This window comes from Ammodytes marinus (assembly GCF_949987685.1).
Source record: "Ammodytes marinus genome assembly, chromosome: 21".
Classification (NCBI taxonomy): domain Eukaryota; kingdom Metazoa; phylum Chordata; class Actinopteri; order Uranoscopiformes; family Ammodytidae; genus Ammodytes; species Ammodytes marinus.
In genome coordinates this window covers 6,474,108-6,501,764 of record NC_137225.1, presented here as the reverse complement: position 1 = coordinate 6,501,764, position 27,657 = coordinate 6,474,108, and the positions used below count along the sequence as shown (strand labels likewise).

The following is a 27,657-nucleotide window of genomic DNA, read 5'->3' as shown; positions in this document are numbered from 1 at the left end:
CAGGTGTGCTCAGTACACACACACATACAAAGCAGCACGCATTTCTGTCAGTTGCTTAGACACATCCATTTGTTGAGAGCTTTCTTTGTTTGCCAATTTCCTCTTCCTCTTTTTATTTTTTTTTGTTCTTAAGGAAACTAAATGTTAAAGCTTTTCACACAACCTTTACATGAGGGATCCATTCATATCACACACAGCTGACCAACAAGATAGAGGTGTTCATGTCATGACAAAAGGCATTAATGTGCCTTTACGTTGATGTAAATGTTATTGCTGGAGAACGCAGATGATGTCAAAGCCATGAATGCCTTCCCCAGTTATAACCGGTCTTCCAAATAAACTGTCACTGGGCTGCTATGTGGAATTTCTGCCTGAACCTTGGGAAGGATGAACATACCACATGAAATAACAAAGTATTGAGTAGTTCATTGCTGTTACAGACTAAAGTAGGAACATCATCAACACCTGCAAGCGGCGGCGGGGGGGGGGGGGGGGGGGGGGGGCTGGGGGGAAGCAGAGACACGCACATTAACTTTTAAGCTCAGCACATGTTTTTACATCTCCCCTCCGCCAAGCAACTCCTTTCTCTTTGCTGTTGTCTTTTCATTCCAGTGCTGCCAGGAGCTGACTGAATCCTACGCAGAAGCAAACCAATCAAGTTTGATCATGTTGGTGCATTTCATTTCTTAACACCCCGATGCACAGTTCCAAGTCAAAGCAATCACATTACAATAACATACTAATCTTGTTTTGGAGCAGAATCTTCTGTGACTGGTGTGTTATAGACAGAAATGGAAGGTGCACCAACAAACGCCAAAGTAGTCATTCTTAAAGCTATAGTGTGTCACTTTTTAGTATAAATGAATGTAGGTTACATTCAAGCCATCGCCAGATGAGTTGACACAGAGTTAGATTAAGCCCATCAGCTCCACAAAACTCTCTGTTTTCTCAGTATGGCAGCATTTACAAACTGCTGTCACTGTGTGCAGTGATGATATAATTGGACAGACACTGATGCAGAGAGAGAGCTTTATGTTTTAGTTTTGTTTCTTTAACTAGGCTGATTATATCAGACCCTCTTTCTACTTGTGATACATTAGAAAATATCACTTATCAAGGTATCACATGAGTGATACATGCTTTTATTACAGCCATATTAAAAGGTGGCATGTTTAATCATGCTCAAATGACCAGAACACACATACAATTAAATAATCACAATCACAACAACGCCACACACACATGTTTCACTGTGGGGATGTGAGTTCAGTGTTAGTTTTCTGCCACACATTACATTTTGCATTCAGGCCAAAAACCAAAATTTGGTCTCATCTGACTATGCTGCTGTGTGACTGGCTTGTGGCAAGGGTTGGAGGAAGGTGCTCCGGTCAGATGAGACACACATTTACGTTTTTGGCCTGAATGCAAAAAGCAATGTGTGGCAGAAAACTTGAACTTGAATATGTTTGCATGTCACAATTTTCAGTTGTTTTAATTATAAAAAAATTGAAAAACATGTTTGATTTTCATTCCACTTCACAATTATGCGCCACTTTGTGTTGGTCTTTTTACATAAAATCCCAATAAAATAAGTGTAAGTGTGTGGTTATAATGTGACAAAATTAGGAAAAGTTCAAAGGGGTATAAATACTTTTGCAAGGGACTGTATATCTATATTGAATTTGCAGTCCTTTGGTACTGGTGCATTTTCTTCTCAGAATCCACAGTGGCCCGCTGCCTGGCACACAATACTCCTCTGTTCCACGGATGCCAAATGGAGCAGTCATTCACCCTCCATGACACCCCTTCCTCACCCCTCCTTTGCTATCTATCTCATTCTTTTTCTCTCTGTCAGTATTTCTATCTGTCTTTCTTTCCCCTGACCATGACAGAAGCTGCTGATGGTCAGTCAGATTAGCATCCAGCCGCTGAAGGGACCACATCTAAACAGACAAAGAAAGAGCTGCTTTGTCTTAATGTGGAACTGACCACCCCGGAAGTGAGAGAGGAAGCTTGGTGGACACTGGACAGGACAAAGTATGACAAGGGCCATTTATAATGACCAACAGTGAGAGCCCGGGTTTGGAGGAGGACTAAGAAACTTGCTTGGTAGTTAGGGGAGAACGGGGTAAGTAGGCACACTTTTTACTCTAGTGAGAATTGCTCATCACCAAAACATCTGTCAATAGCCATTCCTACATTAAATTGAAGCTTAAGGTGTTGGCTAGAAATGTGTGTCTCTCTTTTTTTCCAACTTATTGTAATGAAGAAGTAATTTACCATCAAAGACACTCTGACACATTGTGACAACCAACCCCATCAAGGGGTCGGTTGTCACACACTATGGGGTTGTTTGTCACAATGTTATCTTAATGGGAAAAATCTTAAAAAGAAGGCAAGGAGGCAGGACCAAATTTGAATGTTTAATTGCATTGTCAAGTTGACAAATAGGCCTACATAACGTTCTGTAGCCTTGGCAGCTGGTCTAGTTTGGGATGCACTGGGTTGTTTTGATTTTGTTGCCCTTTTTTCTTTTGCTTGCTAGCTGCCTTTTCCTGCTCTATTATTTCCTTCTCTGGGGTGTCAGTGAGGATACAGCTTGACAATTTCTTTCGTTATTGGGTTCCTTTTCTGGCTGCAGCCTTGAGATAACATGTGACAACCAACCCCCCAAAAAATTTGACGACCAACCCCAACTTGAATTTCTTGCTAGCATCAAGGCCAACAACCATCTGACAACTAATTAGCTTGCTAACCACAATCTAAACTATAGTTTACCCTTCACACTTTCTGAGGGTAACAAGTGTTTTGTTATAAACCCATTGTGTAAAAGCCTAGAAGAAAAGTACTGAGAAGCAAAATATTTGGAATTTGACATGAAAAACACAAAACATCCTCTCACCTGAAATGCAGCAGTCTAACTCCAAGGAAGTCTATGTATGTGACCTCTGATCCCAATTCTGGACCTTTTTTATATCAACATTTCAGAGCTAGCGCGCTCTGGTGGTGAGATATAACGAATGTGACATCCAACCCATGTGACAAATTACCCCGTTCTCCCCTACTTTATGATATTTTTTTAAGCTATAATGCGTAACTTACGTAGCCCCTATGAGGAATTCTTGTTAATTACAACACTGTTGTGTCGGTGCATCTACATGAGGTAAGCCTTCAGTGATCACGTACGGATTTTATACCTTCGGCTGTACAATCCAGGTTTTTTCTTAGCAATAGAATCAACAACTGAAACATTTTGTGGGCGATTTTTGGGATTTATCTGAACTTCCTTGCACACTATAGCTTTAATTGGAGATAGAGAAAGGGTGGAAATAGGGAAGAGAGGGTGAAGTCTTGCAGCAAAAGGATGTGGACCGTAATCGTACCCTCTTGTCGCTGCAACAAGGAATTGGCCTTTATGGTACACACTCTACTATTGAGCTACTGGGGGTGCCCGGCTTGGTGGTTACTGTGTCATGCATCGTATATGACTCCTTCAAAAACACCTGGTCAATGTAAAAACATCAACGGCCTATTACTTCAGTTACGTGTTCTATAGTAGTTCTGCTGCTCAATGCTAGTATGATCAAAGAAGCTCTGTGACCCATTGAACTTAGACACCAAATCCCAAACTCCACCCTACTGACACCATCTATTTAAGGTCAATTCAAATGTTAGCTGATGAACATGACGATGCAGCCCCCACCATTGCGCACAAAGTAAACTACTTCTACACACACACACACCGATGAACACCACACGGCCTCTGTTATCAAGGTTCGAAAATCCAAAGGCAAACTATAAATATCGCACTTTAATTTCACCAGAGGCCCTTTCTATGAGGTTACTTGGCAATTAGTGGTGAGCTAAGGGACGAGTTAGCAGCACAGCCTGTCCTTTGATAGGAGGGCAACATGTGATAGGAGGAGGAAGATGATTACAGCTGTTGAAATCCTAGCATGCTTCTCGGATGAAAGGGAAAACAACATCTGCGGTGACGTACTGGCTCAAATTATGGCAGCCACTCGTGTTGGTTTCGTTTGGACATTTTACCTCCAATGTAGCAAGACCGAATTAGCGTAAACTGGCAAATGGCAAACTGCTTGTACAGGAAAGAATGTGCACTTACCTAAAATAAAGTACAACTAGAAATACCTCCCGGGCAGTTGTTCCTCTGTGATGTATAATTGCCAAACGTTGTACAGTGGTGGTAGGCAATGACTTAAAAGGTCCCATTGTATGCAAAATGCACTTTTTCAATGTTTTATAACATAAATATGGGTACATGGTGTGCCTAGACAAAGTATAACAATTAAAAAAACTCTCTCCTTCTCTCACCCTCCACCTTCCTGAAAACATCCCCAATATACTCAGTTTAGAATTTTGCCTGTTCCGACGTCAGAAACGGGGAAGCCAACTCCCCCCACATTAACAACCAGGAACTTCCACAGTGCAATAGTCTATGATAAGTCCAACCCTATTTCTTATTGGTCCACTGCCCCCAGCTCCTCTGGAAAAAAATTCCAGTGACCGCCATATTGTTTTTCCCTCTAAGCGACAAGATGCCCATGGTTAAGCAAGACATGCTGAGTGTTGCATAAACCAACACAGAAGCCTTTTGCTCATAATCCGCTAACTCTGCGTACCCATTGCAGTCTAATAAAGCATAGTTTTTAACAAGACAAAGGATAGGAAGCTCCTCTTGTAGAAATCAAACTGTGAAGCTAATGTTTTCACTGGTTTTAAATCGGTTGACTGTGATTTGTAGCCTTTAGCTCACGATTAGCTTCGCAGTAGCATCCCGCTTTTGATGCATTTTGATTGTGAACATGTCATTTTGATTAGCTTGTGGCTGTCAGTGCCTCGGTATGAAGATAGTCTTTCATGAAGACAAGAGTCGTGTATGTCAAACTGTTCAAAGTATGGCTGAGCTCCTGCATTAGACATGTCATTACTTCTCATGAAGTAAACAACCGTGGTAACGATAGCATTGCATTGACTGCGGGCACCACGACCAGAGGGCGGGGTTTCTTCCTGACAGGGGTAGGGGGAGAAGCAACTCATTCTTTTTAAATAGACACCAAAATAGGCCATCCTGAGATACGCTGAAAATCAGGGTTTAGAGGCATGCTACAATAAATGATCTGAAAAATACAGCGAACAGCTTTAAAAAAAGCTATAGGGACTACTTAGACCATATACAATTGACAGAAAAGTGTACAATATGAGACCTTTAAAGAAGGTAAAGCTCCGCAGAAGCTACACTAAGATCACTGTCACCGGGGATCTTTTACCTCCAAAATCTAATCAGTTCACCCTGAGTCCATATGTAAGTTTCTGCTTAGTTTGACAAAAATACATCAAGGCGTTCATGAGATATTGCATTCTTGAGGCATGAGGTCACGGTGACCTTGACCATTGACCTATGAGCTTCAAAATCTAATCACTTCCTCCTTGAGTCAGAGTGGACATTTGTGCAAAGTGAATTACTCAGTCTCTTGTCATGTTGACTGATAGACGTGGAGTTGCGGCTGAACAACTTAATGGAAGTAATGGCTATCATGGGCAGGATAAAAGGCAATTTTAGAAGTAACCTGCATGAAATCAGAATGCAGGACACAGAAGTCCCATTGGTCTAGACTAGGGATGTTAAACGACTCATTATTTGCGTGTCGACGTGTCGGAGGCATGAATCGACAAATCGATCGATTTACTGTGCCATTTAAAAAAAAAAAAAAAAAGGCAGTGTGCATTTTTTTGCGGCAGCAGCACGTAGTTGTGGTGCTGATAAATGGCGCTTTCCTTTAAACAACACTGGTGCCACACGCTGTGTGTGTTCAGACTTCAACTGCATCAAAGCCTTTTTGATAATAAAATGAGAGGCTTTAATTTTAAAAACGCTGTCCATGCGTCGGAGGTGAATGTAACTTACTCGGCTGAAAACAGAAACTAACGGAGGGGAGCGGCTCACTGTACAGTCCCTTCAGTCGCACTGTCAGCTTGCCGACATGGCTCTGTGTATTTAGGCTTGAGACATACAAACAGATCGCAGAAGCCGTTCCCGTAGACAACGTTAATGGGCAGGATAGCCCCGGTTATCATTTTACTCAACAAACCACAGAGTTTTTCTGCACGGCGGCTCACTCACTCGTAGGCTACTTGCGAGGTCTCCCGGTGATCGTCACCGTCACAGCGCTACTCGCTGCTTTGCCCGGGCGGAGGCTTTGAGTGAAGGTGATTTAACATCACGGTCGTAGATGAATGCTATAACTTTATGCTGCATATGTTGCACTGCACTGTTGACCCACACAGGACATTTAATGCGCGCACATTGCAGAAATGAAGCGCCTGCAGCGCGCTCGTGACCACACGTGAACTCGCATCACGGACGTCTCCCATGTCCCCAAAATATCTAATAAAGTAAAACACCCGATTTACCGATTTCTATTTTTAGAGTCGTCATGAGCACGAGTCGAAAATTGAGCCGAGAATCGACACATTGTTCACATCCCTAGTCTAGACAGAGCTCACAATCCCATCCCCTAGTCTGCCATGGTCCAGACTGAATCATTGTAATCACAAGGGCCGGTCCAACACAGAGTGAAGGTTGCATAGCTAATGGTTCTAATGGGCTGTTGTGAATGGGTATTCACAGTTAAGCAGCTGTAATTGCCCTCAATGTGCGGCGAGGGAATAGGCACAAGAGTGGGCCTGACTAAAGAGGAATGAGTGCCTGACTGTCCCATGCATGTGTAGCGCACACAAATATACACACAGAAGCTGGAGAACGTGCTTTCAAGTTGAGACAAAATAATGCATTCACACACACACAGACACACGCACGCAAGTACACAGACCTTTTGCCGATCAAACGTTTACGTGTTGTTTGGCGTAGTCCAGAGGCAAATGAGGGGAAGGCAGAGATGTTAACAGGCAGAGTGAAAATGAATTGTCCAGGGAGGGGTGGGGGCGGCTGGGGGCCTGCTGCCAGAAGGAGGTGGCAGGACACACAGCAACAAGTGTACAGGGCTATACAGCTGACACTACTCGAGACGCTTCCACACACAAAGGGTGGGGGGGAGTTTGGCAGGTGAAAACCAGCATTGCTGTCTGGTAGGAGTCCCTGCCAACACAGAGAGGAAACAGGCAGCTAAAGAAAAACACAGTACAATTCAGAAGGACCCAAGGCCTCTGCAAGACCCAACACACCATCACAAATGCTTAACTAACGTATGACAAAGTCTCCCCGATTTCTAACCCCTGTCTCCTCCTACCGGACGTCAAATCAATGGTTAAACTGCAGCATGGTCTGGGGTGGAACAGGTATCTTGATTGAGTAAATGAGTAAATGTTGGTAAATTGCAATAGATTTACAAGGAAAATGGGATCAGAGTGGTAAGCAACACTGGGCCATTTGTGCTTTTTATCTGCTTATCACAATTATATCAATCATTACGGCAGCTAAGAAGCCATTTGGCGAGACAGAGAACAGTATCCCTTACGAGCAGGCAATAGGGGGAGTGCCAGGCAGCCCAACAAAGGAGAAGGACACCAATATGTTCAAACAAGCTAAATGACATCCACTGTTAGGTTCAGTTCCTCCGCTGAAAGGTGAACCTGCATTGTGACCATGCCCTCCAGAACCATTAGACCGCTAACAGATTGTAATGTTTGGTAAAGAAAATGTTGTTTTACCTGCTTATCAACAACCAAGGAGCAGGTGGTGGTGAAATCAGCGTGCGATTCCTACGTTACAACATAACTGTGCTCTCATTACCCTTATATGAGTTACACGATAGGTCTTGTGGGGCATGGTCAAGTTACCGTTACTGTCATCTGTAGAGATCATGGTAGAGGAAGGAACAGGACTGCTGTAGTGTAACTAAGCTCCCCAAGCGCATGTCATCAACACAGGCTACGAGTACTGCAACCTCATGTTCCTTTAATACAGCTACGGACACTCATCACAGGCAGGAGGTGACATCAGGCAAAAATACCAAGTGGAAAGTCTACATACCTATTACACTTGTTGAGTGCATGCATGTTGTCATTGACATGAGTGCACACTAGTTACATAAACTACTACAACTACACAAATCCTCTGCTGTTGATTTGATTTACTAGAAAGAGCCCTAAACAACTACACTCTTTGGCCTATGTTGGTTCTGTTCACTCCAAGTTTGTTGCATTATTCACACGGCTGCCATACGGGGGAATAGGCATAGTAATGCTAGGCAGGGGCCACACATGGAAAACCCTCATAAATAATACAACATTTGACAAATAAGCCTGACGTATGTAAGGCAATAGCCTTCGATGACAGCTGACAAATTGGTTACAAACTGTTCAAGAATTAAAGTCCGTCTCCACTTGGGTGTGCAACAATTCCTTTTAGATAATGTTTTAGCTTTAAACAACAGACTCTCAAAATATATTTTTTCAAATCCTCCTGTTTGGAATCCAGGCATGGCACTGGGTGGTCAGGAAGTCCACTACTATCATCAATCAAATGAATACATTAATATCCAATCCCTTGCACAAGTACAAAGAGTCTACAAGTTCCTAAGTTAGCCAAACTATTTAAATGCAGACCAGAGCTAGCCTTCAGATGTCGCTGAATAAGAAGACCGGGCCTAAACAGCACTTTCTGAATTCCGACCACTCATGCCTAGCCCTATACAGTAACACTTTATAGCTTAACCTTCCCCCTGAGGGTTCAGAGTCGGACTTGGTTTCCCACGCACAGGGCTTTTATTAATGCTAGTACCGTCGTCGAGTAAGGCTCTCTGCTTTCTCCATCAAAACACGGCGGGCGGTGATTCAGGAGGGCAGCATGCCTACACGGTGAGCACAGTATTGGGACACACACAGGTGTCTGATGGCTGGCCTCTGCTGGGTGGGCTCATTCCAATGCAGCACTGCAGAGAGAAACCCTACTCCTCCTTTGGGCTGGCAGGGGCAATACAACTCAGCACCACCAGTACTGATGAAGGCATGCCAAGTACATCACTTTAATCTCTGCGTCTGGGATCAGCAGAGCCACAGAAGTCCACCGCGGACTCACAACAGAGATTAGTGACAATGTGGAGCAAGGCGGTGATTATGCATGGATAAAAAGAATGGATGGATGGATAAATAGACGGATAAATGACATGAGGAGATATGAGTGGTTGGATGAGTAAAATGATGAGTGACGACAAAGCAGGAGGGGCAAAGGGTGAAAAGACGTCAGGGAGCTTTTAGATGGACAGATGAATGAACACTCTGCACCAGTGCAGTTGTGGAAAAATATGACATTTAAAAAAGGTGGAGTCAGCGATTCTGGAGAATGCTTGTTTTCAAAATGACTTCATGTCAAAATCAGTGAATATCTATGATCTCTAAAAAACAAATCCAGTGTTAAAACAGAGCCTAGGCACTGTAGACGGGTATGTGTAAACAAAGGGGTCCACCATAGCTTGCAGCATATCTGTTCACAGATCCTAGGCGGTGTATTAACACCAGATAATCACTGATTTTGACAAAGTACTTTTGACAACAAGCATTTGACAGAATCGCTGACTCCACCCTTTAAGGCGTCAGACATATGCTGAGGCAGTGTCAAAAGCTTTTAATCAGTCTTGCTATAATGTGTTACAGACTGTAACTGGATTAAGCTACTGCCACAGCATACTTGTATTCGTATTTCATATCATGCCAAGTTTAGCAATGGATGGTAGTAAAGTAGGTTCACCTCAAAATGTCAAGAGGCAGCACTCGTGTGACCCGAGCTGAGAGACCAACTCAACCCTGGATGAGGAGACAGAGACAGAGAGAGAGAGAGAGAGAGAGAGAGACAGAGACAGAGACAGAGACAGAGACAGAGAGAGAGAGAGAGAGACAGAGACAGAGACAGAGACAGACGGAGACAGAGAGAGACGGAGACAGAGACAGAGACGGAGACAGAGACAGAGAGAGACAGAGACAGAGACAGAGACAGACAGAGACAGAGAGAGAGACAGAGACAGAGAGAGACGGAGACAGAGAGAGACAGAGACAGAGAGAGACAGAGAGAGACGGAGAAAGAGAGAGACAGAGACAGACAGAGACAGAGAGAGAGAGACAGAGAGAGAGAGAGAGAGAACTCGGCACAGTCATTCAAAAGAGGCCAAAGTTAGCACACAAACTATCTTCTCTTCTGCTTCACTACAACACCAGAATGACTGCATTCCTGCAGGAAAACACATTTGAAATGAGGGGATTCGAGGCAGTTACAATGGGAGCCATTGCTTTGGATCTATGTGACATTTAAAGTAAATAATCCGTGGATGTGTTTAGGGAATCGCTGAAAAGACAAGGTGCATGAAATAAAGGGAGCAGTTTAAAATGACAGCCCTTCTGCACATATGAGCCTATTTCCTGCCATTGTGAATGAAACCGATAGCGATCCAAACTAATGTTTGGATTAAGGGTCTTAAACCACTGTATCCTAGCCACCCTTTAAGCCCCAAGAAAATGTCATTTTCTACTGACGAGGAGTTATGGAAGCCAACTGTGGGCTTTGTCCGAGGCCGTGAACAGCGCAACGGGCTGCCGACAGCTTTCTCATCAACACTGGCCACCGGGCTGTTCTGTTGCAATGACAGGAAGCGTTTGTCTCAATCAGCAGGTTGCTCGGGTAAATTATGGGAGTCTAGCCTTTCGCACATAGCATTCTTTAGTTCCCACACCCACCCCCATCCCTCCCCTTAACCGACCCCAACCATGGAACAAAACCCTGGGAATGTGAGCAATGCAGAGCTGCAGCGAGCTGTCACCTGTTGAGGCAACCAACACGGGGGAAGCCTCATACACCCAGTCTAGCCTGAGACGCTGCATCCGATTCCAACCCCACCCTGACCTCGGCTGCCCCTGTTTGCACTCCAGCACCGTGGGCACTAACATCAAGAAACAAGCATCTGTTTTCATGTCAGGGGCAGTCGCACAAACGAGCCGGGCCAGCCAAGATGATTACCAGGTGGAAAAACCTTTGCAACTTTTACCAACACTTTCACCCTGTACCATGCCTTCAGTGGCTTAATTGAAGGCAAAGTTCTTTTATTGTTGTAAATGGGGTTGTATGAAGTACTTATAGTTAGTCTTTTACCTTATGGGGATGGCAATAAGCACAGTCACTTTGGGGATTTAGAGAAGAAGCCGCTGCAGGAGAAGTCAGCCTTGTACTGTTGCAAAGGAGGCAAACTTAAGTTTCACTGCTTAAGTTGCTGCAAAACATACAGTCTTGTATTTTTGCCATGTATCACAACACCAAATCACGCCTGTGTAGTGCAGCGGAACAGTCTGAAATCAGCTATTGAGCTCAAAATCGAGCCCATCTCTATCAGGTGACAGACTTACTAGCCATGAGTACCTCATACTACCCCACTTCAAAAACCTAACTATCCCTTTAAAAAGTCTGTTAGTACATGCTAAGACTTCAGACAGCGAGGGCATAATAAAGCCATCACACACTTGTCACTATGTGAAGCTGCTGACCTAATAAACAGTTCAAGCCAGAGTAATAAACCGGACTGAAATACAAATTAATCAAAGTCTGCTGAGTCTCTCTATGCCCGGCTGGCTGGCACACACACACTGGCGCACGCACACTGGCGCACGCACACTGGCGCACGCACACTGGCACACACACACACTGGCACACACACACACACTGGCACACACACACACACACTGGCACACACACACACACACTGACACACACACACACACACTGACACACACACACACACACACACACACACACACACACACACACACACACACACACACACACACACACACACACACACACACACACACACACACACACACACACACACACACACACACACACACACACACACACACACACACACACACACACACACACACACACACACACACACACACACACACACACACACACACACACACACACACACACACACACACAACTGATTATAGGCAAGATTTCAAAGAACTAGGCTATTCCCACTGAGAGCAGAGGAGTTGGCCAAAGTGAACGTTTCTGAGTTTACACAGGGAGTTGTGGGCTCTCTAGAGCCTTCAGCGGCATTCAAGGGAAAGGTCGTCCTCTTACCGTCTCCTTTCTGTTTGAGACCAAAGACCAGCACAGAGCAGAAGACACCAAGAAACAACCTTGACATATGATGCAGACAATGTGCCTTGGCAACAAAAAGTGTGGGTATTCAAAGTAATGAAGCTTCAGAAACGTTTTATTTAAAAAGGCAATATGCAAAGTGCAGTTTCCTGGTTAAATCAATCCACTTGTAAATACAAATAAAAATAAGCTTCTTTAACCATAGGTACAAGTTTACATCTGACCTCGCTTTTCTCTGCAGCACCTACTACTACAACATCAAGCACTGCACTTTTGTCAAATGAGTCTGCATGCTTATTGTGTGAAATGTGCATTCAAGAAGAATACTGAAGACTATTTTGAGGGGAACAGAATGACAAGAGTGGAATGCAAAAACAATACTGGCGTTTCCATTTTCAAGGAATTGCTACAGGCCCATCTTGGTTCCCTTTGAACAGTTCCACCACATCACATAACAGATGATATTGTGGTCTTAAGGGGGTTATGAAGCATTTTTATGTTGAATGTGAACAAGGGTCTTTACCGTGTTGTGGCGACAGTGGCTTCTTCACATTGTGGCACGCACTCAACAAAGAATGGTGTATATGACAGAGAAATAGGCTCCACAGTGCTCCCTGTCATTAAAATATACACAAATTCAAAGTATGCAAAACAAATGGCTGAGTTGTGAGGTGATGGAAGCAGGCCAAGTGCTGATTCTCCCCATGATGTGGGCAGGCGGGCAGCACAGAGGCTTGTCACTGGCGCTGACAGCCAGAGACGAGCTCCGTGTCACCACACTCGACTCTTCAGGGCACAAGGGCTCAGTATGCAACAAAAAAAATAAGAAAAAAGGTCTCAGTGTGCTCCTCGTTAGCCTCCTGCTACACGCCACACTGGGCTTCCTGGAGAGTATAGGTTGTGCGCGCGTGTGTGTTTAGTGAAAGTCGAGGGTTGGTAGAGTCACGAGGGAATTGTGTCATAATGTTTTGTTTATTTAAATGTTAGCGTTCCCTCTAGGATAAGGTGTGTGGTAAACTACTAGGCTATACATGCTGTAATTTACTCTGCAAAAGCTTGTCATTTACATTATCATTATTCCTCTGTACTAGAGCTACATTATCACTGTCCTGTACGCGAACGGGGAGAAGATGTCAAGTGAAATGTATTTGAAACACAAAAGCACCACCACGACAGTCATTTGAGTAGGCTAAATGAGTAGCCTAGATGAATAAGAAAATTAGGTACGCATAGCCTACGTTTAAAGATAAACCGTGTGGTCAGTTTTTTCTGTTCAGTAAACTAATTTTGTATGTGCTCCCACACGGTTACTTTAATATCACATCGCAACAACACTTCAGTACTCCCCAAGTGCCACACCAGCCAAGTGTAGTAGCCTAATAGCGAAGCTCTGTCATTGGGTGAGTTGTAAATAGTAGTACAGCTATATCCTGTGTAGGCTCTGTAGCCTTCTTTATAACTGCGGTCAAGCCAGCCGACCCATCGAAAGCGACAGTCAAGCCAGCCGACCCAAGTTTTTGCTGTACCTGTTTGTACTAGCCATTACGGTAATAGCGCCACAGAACTAGTTTCAAAATAAAAGCATAGTTTGTGCATTTGTCTGGTACATAACAGAAGACAGTAAATAAAAGCAAATACTATCAAAGGAAATGTACAGACGTTGTGATATGTACTTTCAAAATAAAAGCCCAACTAATTGACAAATGTAAGCTTATGTCCATATTCAAAATAAATGCATTTGTCTGGTAGATAACAGAAGACAGTAAATAAAAGCAAATACTATCAAAGGAAATGTACGGACGTTGTGATATGTACTTTCAAAATAAAAGCCCAACTAATTGACAAATGTAAGCTTATGTCCATATGTTTTTTAATGTATATTTAAAAGGAAACGCCTTGTTATCGCAGACTAATTCCAAATCAGGTTTATAGTACACAACCCCAAAGTGTGACCCAGTAAGTTTCAAGACCTTCTCATGTGTAGTTTCAAAATAAAAGCCCACTAGAAATTGAAAATATGAGACAAATTAGATATGATTTTGGATTCAATTTTAAAAAAAATGCCCTGTTATGCCAGAGTCATTCCACTGCAGGGTCATAGTTCACGACCCCATGAGGCCACACAAGAAGGTTCAGGACATTCTGATGTGTACTTTCAGAATAAAAGCCCACTAGATATTGAAAATATGAGACAAATTAGATAGGATTTTGGATTCAATTTAAAAAAAAATGCCCTGTTATGCCAGAGTCATTCCACTGCAGCGTCATAGTTCACGACCCCATGAGGCCACACAAGAAGTTTCGGGACATTCTGATCTGTAGTTTCAAAATAAAAGCCCACTAGATATTGAAAATATGAGTGACATAAGATATGATTTTGGATTCAATTTAAAAAAAAATGCCCTGTTATGCCAGAGTCATTCCACTGCAGCGTCATAGTTCACGACCCCATGAGGCCACACAAGAAGGTTCAGGACATTCTGATGTGTACTTTCAGAATAAAAGCCCACTAGATATTGAAAATATGAGACAAATTAGATAGGATTTTGGATTCAATTTAAAAAAAAATGCCCTGTTATGCCAGAGTCATTCCACTGCAGGGTCATAGTTCACAACCCCATGAGGTCACTCAAGAAATCTCAGGACATTCTGATGTGTACTTTCAGAATAAAAGCCCACTAGATATTGAAAATATGAGAGAAATTAGATAGGATTTTGGATTCAATTTAAAAAAAAAATGCCCTGTTATGCCAGAGTCATTCCACTGCAGGGTCATAGTTCACGACCCCATGACGCCACACAAGAAGTTTCAGGACATTCTGATGTGTAGTTTCAAAATAAAAGATATTGAAAATATGAGAGAAATTAGATATGATTTTGGATTCAATTTAAAAAAAAATGCCCTGTTATGCCAGAGTCATTCCACTGCAGGGTCATAGTTCACAACCCCATGAGGTCACTCAAGAAATCTCAGGACATTCTGATGTGTACTTTCAGAATAAAAGCCCACTAGATATTGAAAATATGAGACAAATTAGATATGATTTTGGATTCAATTTAAAAAAAAATGCCCTGTTATGCCAGAGTCATTCCACTGCAGGGTCATAGTTCATGACCCCATGAGGCCACACAAGAAGTTTCAGGACATTCTGATGTGTACTTTCAGAATAAAAGCCCACTAGATATTGAAAATATGAGACAAATTAGATATGATTTTGGATTCAATTTAAAAAAAAATGCCCTGTTATGCCAGAGTCATTCCACTGCAGGGTCATAGTTCATGACCCCATGAGGCCACACAAGAAGTTTCAGGACATTCTGATGTGTACTTTCAGAATAAAAGCCCACTAGATATTGAAAATATGAGAGAAATTAGATATGATTTTGGATTCAATTTAAAAAAAAATGCCCTGTTATGCCAGAGTCATTCCACTGCAGGGTCATAGTTCACGACCCCATGACGCCACACAAGAAGTTTCAGGACATTCTGATGTGTAGTTTCAAAATAAAAGATATTGAAAATATGAGAGAAATTAGATATGATTTTGGATTCAATTTAAAAAAAAATGCCCTGTTATGCCAGAGTCATTCCACTGCAGGGTCATAGTTCACAACCCCATGAGGTCACTCAAGAAATCTCAGGACATTCTGATGTGTACTTTCAGAATAAAAGCCCACTAGATATTGAAAATATGAGACAAATTAGATATGATTTTGGATTCAATTTAAAAAAAAATGCCCTGTTATGCCAGAGTCATTCCACTGCAGGGTCATAGTTCATGACCCCATGAGGCCACACAAGAAGTTTCAGGACATTCTGATGTGTACTTTCAGAATAAAAGCCCACTAGATATTGAAAATATGAGACAAATTAGATATGATTTTGGATTCAATTTTAAAAAAAATGCCCTGTTATGCCAGAGTCATTCCACTGCAGGGTCATAGTTCATGACCCCATGAGGCCACACAAGAAGTTTCAGGACATTCTGATGTGTACTTTCAGAATAAAAGCCCACTAGATATTGAAAATATGAGAGAAATTAGATATGATTTTGGATTCAATTTAAAAAAAAATGCCCTGTTATGCCAGAGTCATTCCACTGCAGCGTCATAGTTCACGACCCCATGAGGCCACACAAGAAGTTTCAGGACATTCTGATCTGTAGTTTCAAAATAAAAGCCCACTAGATATTGAAAATATGAGTGACATTAGATATGATTTTGGATTCAATTTAAAAAAAAATGCCCTGTTATGCCAGAGTCATTCCACTGCAGGGTCATAGTTCATGACCCCATGACGCCACACAAGAAGTTTCAGGACATTCTGATGTGTAGTTTCAAAATAAAAGCCCACTAGATATTGAAAATATGAGTGACATTAGATATGATTTTGGATTCAATTTTTAAAAAAATGCCCTGTTATGCCAGAGTCATTCCACTGCAGGGTCATAGTTCACGACCCCATGAGGCCACACAAGAAGTTTCAGGACATTCTAGAGTATATATTTTTTAAACCCTCTCCATGTAAAGATTTATTATGTACAATATTTTCTATGTATTATTAAGAATGGTTCTTCCTCTTTGATTTCCCATTTTTCACTTTCGGCCCTCTTGTTCCAGCACGTGGGCTTCATTGCTGTTCACGTTTCTTCTGGTTTAAATATGTTAATGCTTTTCTCTTTGTAGGATCACAGTGGATTACTTATATGGTCTTGCAAGTATAGGAATCCTAATTTTGATGAGTAAGAAAAGGTTCGGGGTCACCGAAACTCCATTACTCTAGAGGCCAACACCATATTTGCAGAAACCATTTCACCCCACCAGGAGTTCCACCACTGACAGGCTTGGCAGCGGTATAGGGTCTTCATCTTCATCAACTCTGCTACAGTACTTGAGTATTCTACTTCGATGGATAATGTAATAGTTTTTTATTAAATTAACTTTGTAAATTTTTATTTTTTCATACATACTCTCATACATACTCGCATACATACACATGTCTGTTAAATACCCACAATGTATTTATTTTACAAAAGTGTTCTAACAATATAAGCGTTGCAATTTTAAATTAAATATAATAATCTTGTGTGGCCTCATGGGGTCGTGAACTATGACGCTGCAGTGGAATGACTCTGGCATAACAGGGCATTTTTTTTAAAATTGAATCCAAAATCATATGTAATGTCACTCATATTTTCAATATCTAGTGGGCTTTTATTTTGAAACTACACATCAGAATGTCCTGAAACTTCTTGTGTGGCCTCATGGGGTCGTGAACTATGACCCTGCAGTGGAATGACTCTGGCATAACAGGGCATTTTTTTTTAAATTGAATCCAAAATCCTATCTAATTTGTCTCATATTTTCAATATCTTTTATTTTGAAACTACACATCAGAATGTCCTAAAACTTCTTGTGTGGCCTCATGGGGTCGTGAACTATGACGCTGCAGTGGAATGACTCTGGCATAACAGGGCATTTTTTTTTTAATTGAATCCAAAATCCTATCTAATTTCTCTCATATTTTCAATATCTAGTGGGCTTTTATTCTGAAAGTACACTTCAGAATGTCCTGAAACTTCTTTTGTGGCCTCATGGGGTCGTGAACTATGACCCTGCAGTGGAATGACTCTGGCATAACAGGGCATTTTTTAAAAAATTGAATCCAAAATCATATCTAATTTCTCTCATATTTTCAATATCTTTTATTTTGAAACTACACATCAGAATGTCCTGAGATTTCTTGAGTGACCTCATGGGGTTGTGAACTATGACCCTGCAGTGGAATGACTCTGGCATAACAGGGCATTTTTTTTTAAATTGAATCCAAAATCATATCTAATTTCTCTCATATTTTCAATATCTTTTATTTTGAAACTACACATCAGAATGTCCTGAAACTTCTTGTGTGGCCTCATGGGGTCGTGAACTATGACCCTGCAGTGGAATGACTCTGGCATAACAGGGCATTTTTTTTTAAATTGAATCCAAAATCATATCTAATTTGTCTCATATTTTCAATATCTAGTGGGCTTTTATTCTGAAAGTACACATCAGAATGTCCTGAGATTTCTTGTGTGACCTCATGGGGTTGTGAACTATGACCCTGCAGTGGAATGACTCTGGCATAACAGGGCATTTTTTTTTAAATTGAATCCAAAATCATATCTAATTTCTCTCATATTTTCAATATCTTTTATTTTGAAACTACACATCAGAATGTCCTAAAACTTCTTGTGTGGCCTCATGGGGTCGTGAACTATGACGCTGCAGTGGAATGACTCTGGCATAACAGGGCATTTTTTTTTTAATTGAATCCAAAATCCTATCTAATTTCTCTCATATTTTCAATATCTAGTGGGCTTTTATTCTGAAAGTACACTTCAGAATGTCCTGAAACTTCTTTTGTGGCCTCATGGGGTCGTGAACTATGACCCTGCAGTGGAATGACTCTGGCATAACAGGGCATTTTTTAAAAAATTGAATCCAAAATCATATCTAATTTCTCTCATATTTTCAATATCTTTTATTTTGAAACTACACATCAGAATGTCCTGAGATTTCTTGAGTGACCTCATGGGGTTGTGAACTATGACCCTGCAGTGGAATGACTCTGGCATAACAGGGCATTTTTTTTTAAATTGAATCCAAAATCATATCTAATTTCTCTCATATTTTCAATATCTTTTATTTTGAAACTACACATCAGAATGTCCTGAAACTTCTTGTGTGGCCTCATGGGGTCGTGAACTATGACCCTGCAGTGGAATGACTCTGGCATAACAGGGCATTTTTTTTTAAATTGAATCCAAAATCATATCTAATTTGTCTCATATTTTCAATATCTAGTGGGCTTTTATTCTGAAAGTACACATCAGAATGTCCTGAGATTTCTTGTGTGACCTCATGGGGTTGTGAACTATGACCCTGCAGTGGAATGACTCTGGCATAACAGGGCATTTTTTTTTAAATTGAATCCAAAATCATATCTAATTTCTCTCATATTTTCAATATCTTTTATTTTGAAACTACACATCAGAATGTCCTGAGATTTCTTGAGTGACCTCATGGGGTTGTGAACTATGACCCTGCAGTGGAATGACTCTGGCATAACAGGGCATTTTTTTTTAAATTGAATCCAAAATCATATCTAATTTCTCTCATATTTTCAATATCTTTTATTTTGAAACTACACATCAGAATGTCCTGAAACTTCTTGTGTGGCCTCATGGGGTCGTGAACTATGACGCTGCAGTGGAATGACTCTGGCATAACAGGGCATTTTTTTTTAAATTGAATCCAAAATCATATCTAATTTCTCTCATATTTTCAATATCTAGTGGGCTTTTATTCTGAAAGTACACATCAGAATGTCCTGAAACTTCTTGTGTGACCTCATGGGGTTGTGAACTATGACCCTGCAGTGGAATGACTCTGGCATAACAGGGCATTTTTTTTTAAATTGAATCCAAAATCATATCTAATTTCTCTCATATTTTCAATATCTTTTATTTTGAAACTACACATCAGAATGTCCTGAAACTTCTTGTGTGGCGTCATGGGGTCGTGAACTATGACCCTGCAGTGGAATGACTCTGGCATAACAGGGCATTTTTTTTTAAATTGAATCCAAAATCATATCTAATTTCTCTCATATTTTCAATATCTTTTATTTTGAAACTACACATCAGAATGTCCTGAAACTTCTTGTGTGGCGTCATGGGGTCGTGAACTATGACGCTGCAGTGGAATGACTCTGGCATAACAGGGCATTTTTTTTTAAATTGAATCCAAAATCATATCTAATTTGTCTCATATTTTCAATATCTAGTGGGCTTTTATTCTGAAAGTACACATCAGAATGTCCTGAGATTTCTTGTGTGACCTCATGGGGTTGTGAACTATGACCCTGCAGTGGAATGACTCTGGCATAACAGGGCATTTTTTTTTAAATTGAATCCAAAATCATATCTAATTTCTCTCATATTTTCAATATCTTTTATTTTGAAACTACACATCAGAATGTCCTGAGATTTCTTGAGTGACCTCATGGGGTTGTGAACTATGACCCTGCAGTGGAATGACTCTGGCATAACAGGGCATTTTTTTTTAAATTGAATCCAAAATCATATCTAATTTCTCTCATATTTTCAATATCTTTTATTTTGAAACTACACATCAGAATGTCCTGAAACTTCTTGTGTGGCCTCATGGGGTCGTGAACTATGACCCTGCAGTGGAATGACTCTGGCATAACAGGGCATTTTTTTTAAAATTGAATCCAAAATAATATCTAATTTGTCTCATATTTTCAATTTCTAGTGGGCTTTTATTTTGAAACTACACATGAGAAGGTCTTGAAACTTACTGGGTCACACTTTGGGGTTGTGTACTATAAACCTGATTTGGAATTAGTCTGCGATAACAAGGCGTTTCCTTTTAAATATACATTAAAAAACATATGGACATAAGCTTACATTTGTCAATTAGTTGGGCTTTTATTTTGAAAGTACATATCACAACGTCCGTACATTTCCTTTGATAGTATTTGCTTTTATTTACTGTCTTCTGTTATCTACCAGACAAATGCATTTATTTTGAATATGGACATAAGCTTACATTTGTCAATTAGTTGGGCTTTTATTTTGAAAGTACATATCACAACGTCTGTACATTTCCTTTGATAGTATTTGCTTTTATTTACTGTCTTCTGTTATGTACCAGACAAATGCACAAACTATGCTTTTATTTTGAAACTAGTTCTGTGGCGCTATTACCGTAATGGCTAGTACAAACAGGTACAGCAAAAACTTGGGTCGGCTGGCTTGACTGTCGCTTTCGATGGGTCGGCTGGCTTGACCGCAGTTCTTTATATGTCCATGGCTGTAGCCCAGTCTCCCCCTTGAAGCCATAGCCATATTTTCGACAATTCTTTTTTCCAAAATTCCCTTTGAAGCCGCCTTCTTGTTTTCATCGGCTTGACACTTGTAAAGATACGTGTTTAGCTACTGTAGATAGTAGATACAATATGTTAGTACTCACTTCGCATCGGCGGTCGGAGTTGAATAGTGTCTTGGTGGTCACGGTGTGTAAAGCCTACTCCAATGGTTCTTTTGAGAGAGAAAAAACGGAAGTCCTCAGTTGTTTTATTTCCCACTTTTTCTAATAACAGTGATTTGCTCCTTCAAACCTCCTCAAGTCATCCCCGCTCTCCGTAGTCATGTAGCCTACTGAACGAACACAACCTTTCAAAATTGTTACGCCTCGGCCGTGCCACTCTCCGCTCTCTGAGCTGGATAAAGTTATCTGTCGAGACGCTGATTTGGAAACGGTTTGTAAATGTAGAGGCAAGGTTCGCGAGTGTGCGCGCGATAACGCAAATCTGTTCTGAGATCTGTACCACGCAGGGATCCCGCCCCAAAGCCCGCCCAATCCACTCGTTCATTGGTCAGTATTCTGTCAGGGCGTGCTCAGTGGGTCACTTCTGTCTCGTTATTGGCTTGTGCCTTTGTCAATTATCAGCTACGCCTCAGTCAGGCGACAGGTGAAAACAAAACAATCGCACTTTGACAGCATCAATCTTTGCGAAAATTGATTTATAGACATAGCCTATAGCCTATGAAAAATATTCAGAACGAACTGTAGTTTACAAATCGCTGTTTTATTCTAAAACATTATATATGCCATGCCTTCATTTAAATTAATCCAGTTAATTCAAACATCAATTAGCATAGATCTGTGTCAATTTAACATGATTTATTAATTATATAGGCTACCCAGACAGACACTGATTTTAAACATAACTTAGCCTACATTTGTAATTGCACACAGGTTGGAGTGCCTAGCAAATGTATAATACGCCTTCTATGTATCTGCTCCCCACGGCCACTTGTAACATCACCGACATCCAAACGTATTTTTGGCATTGATATATATATAATTTATGTTTTGTAGAATGTCATTTTTCTTTCTTTATTTTTTTTATTTAAGTTTGTATATCCTTGTCGTGAGAGGAACAATAATTCATGCATCTGTATTTGTCTAATAGTTGGGATACAATGATTTTTTTTTTTTTTTTTTGGGATACAATGAAATTAAACTTGATCATATTTTATAAGTTATAACAGGCTATTTTATTTTATTTTTCAGGTAGCCTAATGCAAGTGGGAATCCCTCTTGTTGCGTTTGGTTGGTTTGTTATTGGTTAGATACCTCCCCCTACAGGCCATGTTAAGACAGAAAGCAACAAGTGGTCAAATTCCAGAAATGACACTTTGTAAAAGATGTGCGTTGGTTTTGCCTAAATATTCTTTTTTATAATAATTAATAGCCTAAATAAAACATGTCTTTAAATGGTCCTGGAGGTATACTATAGAAACATGTTTCTCCTCTAATCCTGTTGACCATTGATCCTGAGAAATATTATGGACGCAGTTTTCCATCATACATTAGGTTATATAAGATGAGCACAGACTCACATTAAACTGTGTGTGCATGTGTGTGCTTGTCCGTCTGTCTGCGTGTGAACAAGTTCCAGAAATGTGCAAACAATAGAGAAGCAGCCCCCTTTGTGCCCCTCGTCCCCACATTAAAGTGCGTTGTGTGCCAAAAAGCTGACCGCAGCTTCTTTTGTCCTCAGCCTGGGGTATGATGTGGGATATATTGTATGGGAAACAATGTAGCCCAGCAGCCCTCTTCTGACAGATACTCACTCTGAACCATTTAATGCAACCCGGTCAAAGCCGCGAAATGTGAAGAGACAAACCGTTCCATTTTAAAGGCCTGCGTGTAGAATGTATGGCTAAATTATAATTGTACTCCTAGAAAACATTTGTGGTACCCTACTCTACTATGCTTTTCACGTTAGCATATATTAAAATACTGTATAACAATATTACGGTTGTTTATTTTAACCATTATGCTGTGCAGAATTGTTTTCATCTTAAGGCTAAAACCAAGGTATAGGCCTACTGAAATAGCCTACATTTTTAAAGTAGGCTAATAATGCAAGCATTTTGGTGTAAATATACACTGTAGTTGGCTTACAAAGTGTACAATCCTTGGGCAATACCACAGGAGTAGGGATTTACCATGATTTCGATCACTATGGAGAAACCTTTCCTGCGATACCACAGTGTCACCACTAGATGTCAGGAGAGAACAAGTCACTAGGCCTACTCAATGCAGGTTTGTCAGGGATTGTGAAATATTGAATATAGCCTACATCCTTTGATTGCAAATGCATAGTTTATTCTGATAGTAAAATAATGCAATCGCGAATAGAAATTGATTTTATTTCCATGCAAGAGCACAAAGAAAAAAGGGTTACAAGTTTTTCAGACTGCTCAACTCCAGCCATTGTGTGTCCCGGATGTTGCCATACATAATAGGAAAGGGGAGTGTGGAGAATGTGCAGTCAAGGTTGCCAGTTTGGTACAATACCCACATTTGTCAATCGTATTCGATGTTTATTTTTCAGCGTAGGTCTACTTCAATTTTTTCAGAAGCACCATTGGCAAAACATACCGTTGACAGCATAAGAGTAGCCGAAGTTTTCATATTGGAACCTCTCCAAAATGTCGTGTGTTACAAAAAGAAAACTGCGTATTTGAGACTAGCAAATGTGCCAGTAGCATATGTTCTTGTAAACAGTAGCCTATGCCTAGTAGTCTGACAAAAACAATATAGGCTATACAAACATGTAGGCTACGAAAATGCACTAGGCTACAAGACATAATATGATTGCATTGCACGTACTGTTGACTAATAAGCGCTTTCCCATACTGGTGGACGTGTAATATCTGGCAACCCCAGCGCGCAGCTCCACTGCTGTGCTGCATTTGCTCGGCAGATAGAGACACTCGGCTGTGAGCGCTGGAGTGAGAGATGGACTGAGTGAGGGCGCTCTTTAGACCTGCGCTGCCTAGAACATTGAAATACCCATAAGCTAGGCTGAAATAATTGACTATTTCAGGTCGCTGAATCAACAAGAAAAAAAACATAGCACCGTTGTCAGTCTTTCACACCCCACTCCAAACACACTAACACGGCATTGATGGTAATGTATGCAAGGAAACAACCGAGACTCGGCGATGGGTAAACATCTTTTTTTATCGCTTCTTATTACGATTTTCCTCTCCCCCTCGTAGCTACGCTTTGACAATCCGCCATTTTTATTGAAACCAAAATAAGTGTCTGGCAACTTGTATGCTCAGCTGTTGCAGCACTTTTTCTTGTAACTGTTTATCTACGATGACATTTGAAGCTTGATATTAACAACAGTTTTTCTTTTCTTTTTTACAGGTGCGACCGAAGAGACTCTCAGCCATATCAGGTACTTGTTAGCTTACCGTTAGCCTGCTAGCAGCAAATAAGATTAAAATGGACACTCTAGCGCAGGCTTCTGGAGAGCACAACAGGCCCGAGTTGGTGCGGAAAATAACGTGAAAAGTAAATTGGTCCGTTCGAAAATGCAGTATGTGCGCTCAAAACATTTCTTAACGTTAATGTTTTCAGGCGACGATGATAAAGGTCGAGTATATTCGTCGAGTTGGGCTGTTTGGGAAAAGGCAAAGGCGAGTTTTATTGCAGCTCGAAGCTAGTGTTAGCATGTAACTGTTAGCTTTGCTTGCTAGCAAGTCCGATTAGGGCCTGACCGCAATCTGTCATTTTAGGGATATAGCTAGCTAAACTCTCCAAACACCAAAGTGCTCAAAATATATCCTACAAAGTAATGTATTAACAATTAAACTGAAAATATAGCTACTATGCCGTTACGAAGGCTAATACAAGTACATGAAATGTTCTGTTTACTTCTTAATTATCAGAATTTTTCAAATTTCAAATGTGTCAGTATTCTTAGAAACATTGTTGCCACACTAGCCTAGCTTATATGGCTACATAGTAATGTTGCATTAGAAAGAATTGCCAGATATATATGCTATCTTAAATCTTAAATCATTGGCTGCTAAGCTCTGCACATCCCTGAAATATAAAAAATAGACTCTGGTACACAAGCAGACTGATGTTGTATTGTTTCCAACGGCCAAACTCGGTGTGAAACAACAGTGTATTACTGGCTGGTGTGATACCTTGTGAAGAAGATTAAAATAAATCATTGCACACACAAGATGCTAGATTGTAGAAAGGTTTTTGATTTGTGCCCACAGACTCTCAAATACTCATCCAAGAGCCATCCGGGAGGGGACCACAGACATGAAAAGATGCGGGACTCCTCAGATGTCACCCCTCCCTGCAAAATGCTCAAGAGGTCTGATAGCCCCGAAAGCAAACACACAGACAACACAGGCCACGGCAGAGGAAAGGCTGTCCACACACACCGGGCCAGAGACAGGGATGGAGGTGAGACGCAGCGGTTATTGAGGAAGACATTGGTTTGGATTAGAAATGTGTAATAATTGGCAGACAATGCTGTCAATTAAGGCCCTGTTCTCACGGCAACACGAAACGGTGCAAACGCGGTAAAATTCCCGCGGTTGCACTATATCATGTACATGAAAACAGCAAACGCAGGCATGAAACCGCAAGTTTTTGAGATTTACTCCCAGGGAGGATTTTTTGGAAAACACAACGGTTTTGGTTTCTTGTAAACACCGAAACCATTTCCCCTGATAACGCTGACGTCACGGCTCCACTTCACGTATGCATAGTCTATAACATTTGCTGTCAAAATACCCACACGCGACGCAAGTTATAAAGTTAGCAGACAACATAACATGCACGGTGTCTCCGCGGCACCATCACTGTGATCAGCGGAGAGTGTCGTGCAGGGCTCAAATATAACACTCGCCAATTTAGTCTATAGTCTATTAGTAAGTTATTGATACCATGCAACCGCCACTTTGTCTGGGGAAAGATTTGTGCTCTGCCGGTTTTTCTAGCAAAATAAACGTGTGTAGCTTCTATATGCCAGGGACACGGCTCTCTCTACATTAAAAAACTATCCATAGTTCGCAGCGGTTAAGTTACTGTTCAACAAAAGGAGCATTAAGGCTATGGCTTCACAGTAAAAGCATGTCACTAGCTAAACATTAATAGCATTTCACTGGACAAACGTGAGTTGACTTTTATTTTGAAGTACGCCTAACAGGAAAGATAGCCGCTCACAAAGCCCCTTCACTACCAGCATGTCTTCTGTTTTCACGAGTTCAATGGGTGAAATAAGAGGACAGAAAGCTTGTCATTTACAATACTTGTAACCCCAAGCTTACACCAACCGCTTTATGAACGTTAGTGGCATTAATTTTCAGTTACAGTAAGGTTTTATGCATCAAATTGTACCGGAAAAGCTATCTACTACTACCTTGTACCGCCAACTGCTGGCATGGCATGCTTACTACAGCGATTTCGTCCCGTTTCCTCTGAAAACATGTGTACGAGTGAAGATGTCAGATAAATTGTGTCTGAACGGGGTTTTTTTTTAAACCAAAAACGGGAAAACTGTCACGTTTTCACCGTGAGAACAGGGCCTAAGAGGCCAAACTCAAACACTGAAACCCTTCAGCTCTGTGATACGTTTCTTTCTCTACCTTCCATCATGAATACGGCCTGGTTTATGCTTATTTCTGATATAAAGCAGTAGGTATCCCAGCTTGTTTAGGATCAAATCATTGAACTGTAGCAGCAGTCAACAAGATGGCTATTTAATCAAGAATCAATTAAATAGTTTCCCTTGCTACCAGTAAGGCTTGGTAAAGATGTTGCCATTGTGTGGGGTTACCTTGTAGAACAGGAGTTGATGTATGACCCTGAGTATTTTTGTTTGGATTTGAAGAGACAGTGTTGCATTTTATTTTGAGATATGAACTTGTGTCTAAGGCCTTAGACATTGACACTTCTGTCTGTTAACAAACTGATACCAAAGAAAGAGCTTTAATTATTTCAGCAGTATTCTGCTGTGAAGCCAATAAGCGGTATAATGTAGTCAGTTGCATTTAAACTGAGTGTTTTAGTTTAGGCACCAAACATCAGCCTGCATTTTCATTGCATTGCAGGTCAGGAGGTTATTATACAAAAGTGGTTATAAGTAAAATAAGATTTAGATTAATCTACTTTGTTTTATGTGGGTCAAAACAGCAAAAGTTGTCTTTAACATAATTATAACATGATGTACATAAATCATTAAGGGCTTCTAAATAAAAGGAGACTATGGGCTTAAACATTGTTTTCTATATCAATTGTATGTGTGCAAACACACAGAAGACACCTTAGAAGACCATTTCCAATATTTTGATACAAATATATTCTTTCATCTTAGAATGTATTCATCATCTTCCTAGATTTATAGTCTTATTTAAAAGAATCACAAATGTGAGCAGGTTGGAAAACTACACTTCTTGTAGTGATGAACCTGTAGAATTGTCCCCCTTAGCTCTAAGGAGCATGTTTGCATCTCGAGCTCTTTGTTTTGGTTTTCTAGCCCGAAACGTTGCCCTCACTACGTCCACCAGCCCTGTTTCCTGCTGCAGAACGCAGCTGTTCTCACATACAAAGGTCTGACA

General features: G+C 40.9%; 2 protein-coding genes across 2 annotated transcripts in view; one reads left to right on the top strand and one right to left on the bottom strand.

Annotated features, from left to right (window-relative positions):
- Positions 1-21,353, bottom strand: part of mpp7a (MAGUK p55 scaffold protein 7a) — a 147,981-nt gene extending 126,628 nt beyond the window's left edge. The window contains exon 1 of the mRNA XM_080050158.1: positions 21,179-21,353. The gene's annotated coding sequence lies outside the window, so the exon portion shown is untranslated. The remainder of the gene's footprint in view (positions 1-21,178) is intronic.
- A 2,651-nt stretch (positions 21,354-24,004) lies between these two features.
- The window catches only part of waca (WW domain containing adaptor with coiled-coil a), a 41,582-nt gene continuing 37,929 nt past the window's right edge, over positions 24,005-27,657 (top strand). Inside the window, exons 1-3 of the mRNA XM_080049763.1 lie at positions 24,005-24,232; positions 24,440-24,470; positions 25,306-25,498. Of these exons, the coding sequence (XP_079905889.1) occupies positions 24,192-24,232; positions 24,440-24,470; positions 25,306-25,498 (265 nt within the window). The 5' untranslated portion in view covers positions 24,005-24,191. The remainder of the gene's footprint in view (positions 24,233-24,439; positions 24,471-25,305; positions 25,499-27,657) is intronic.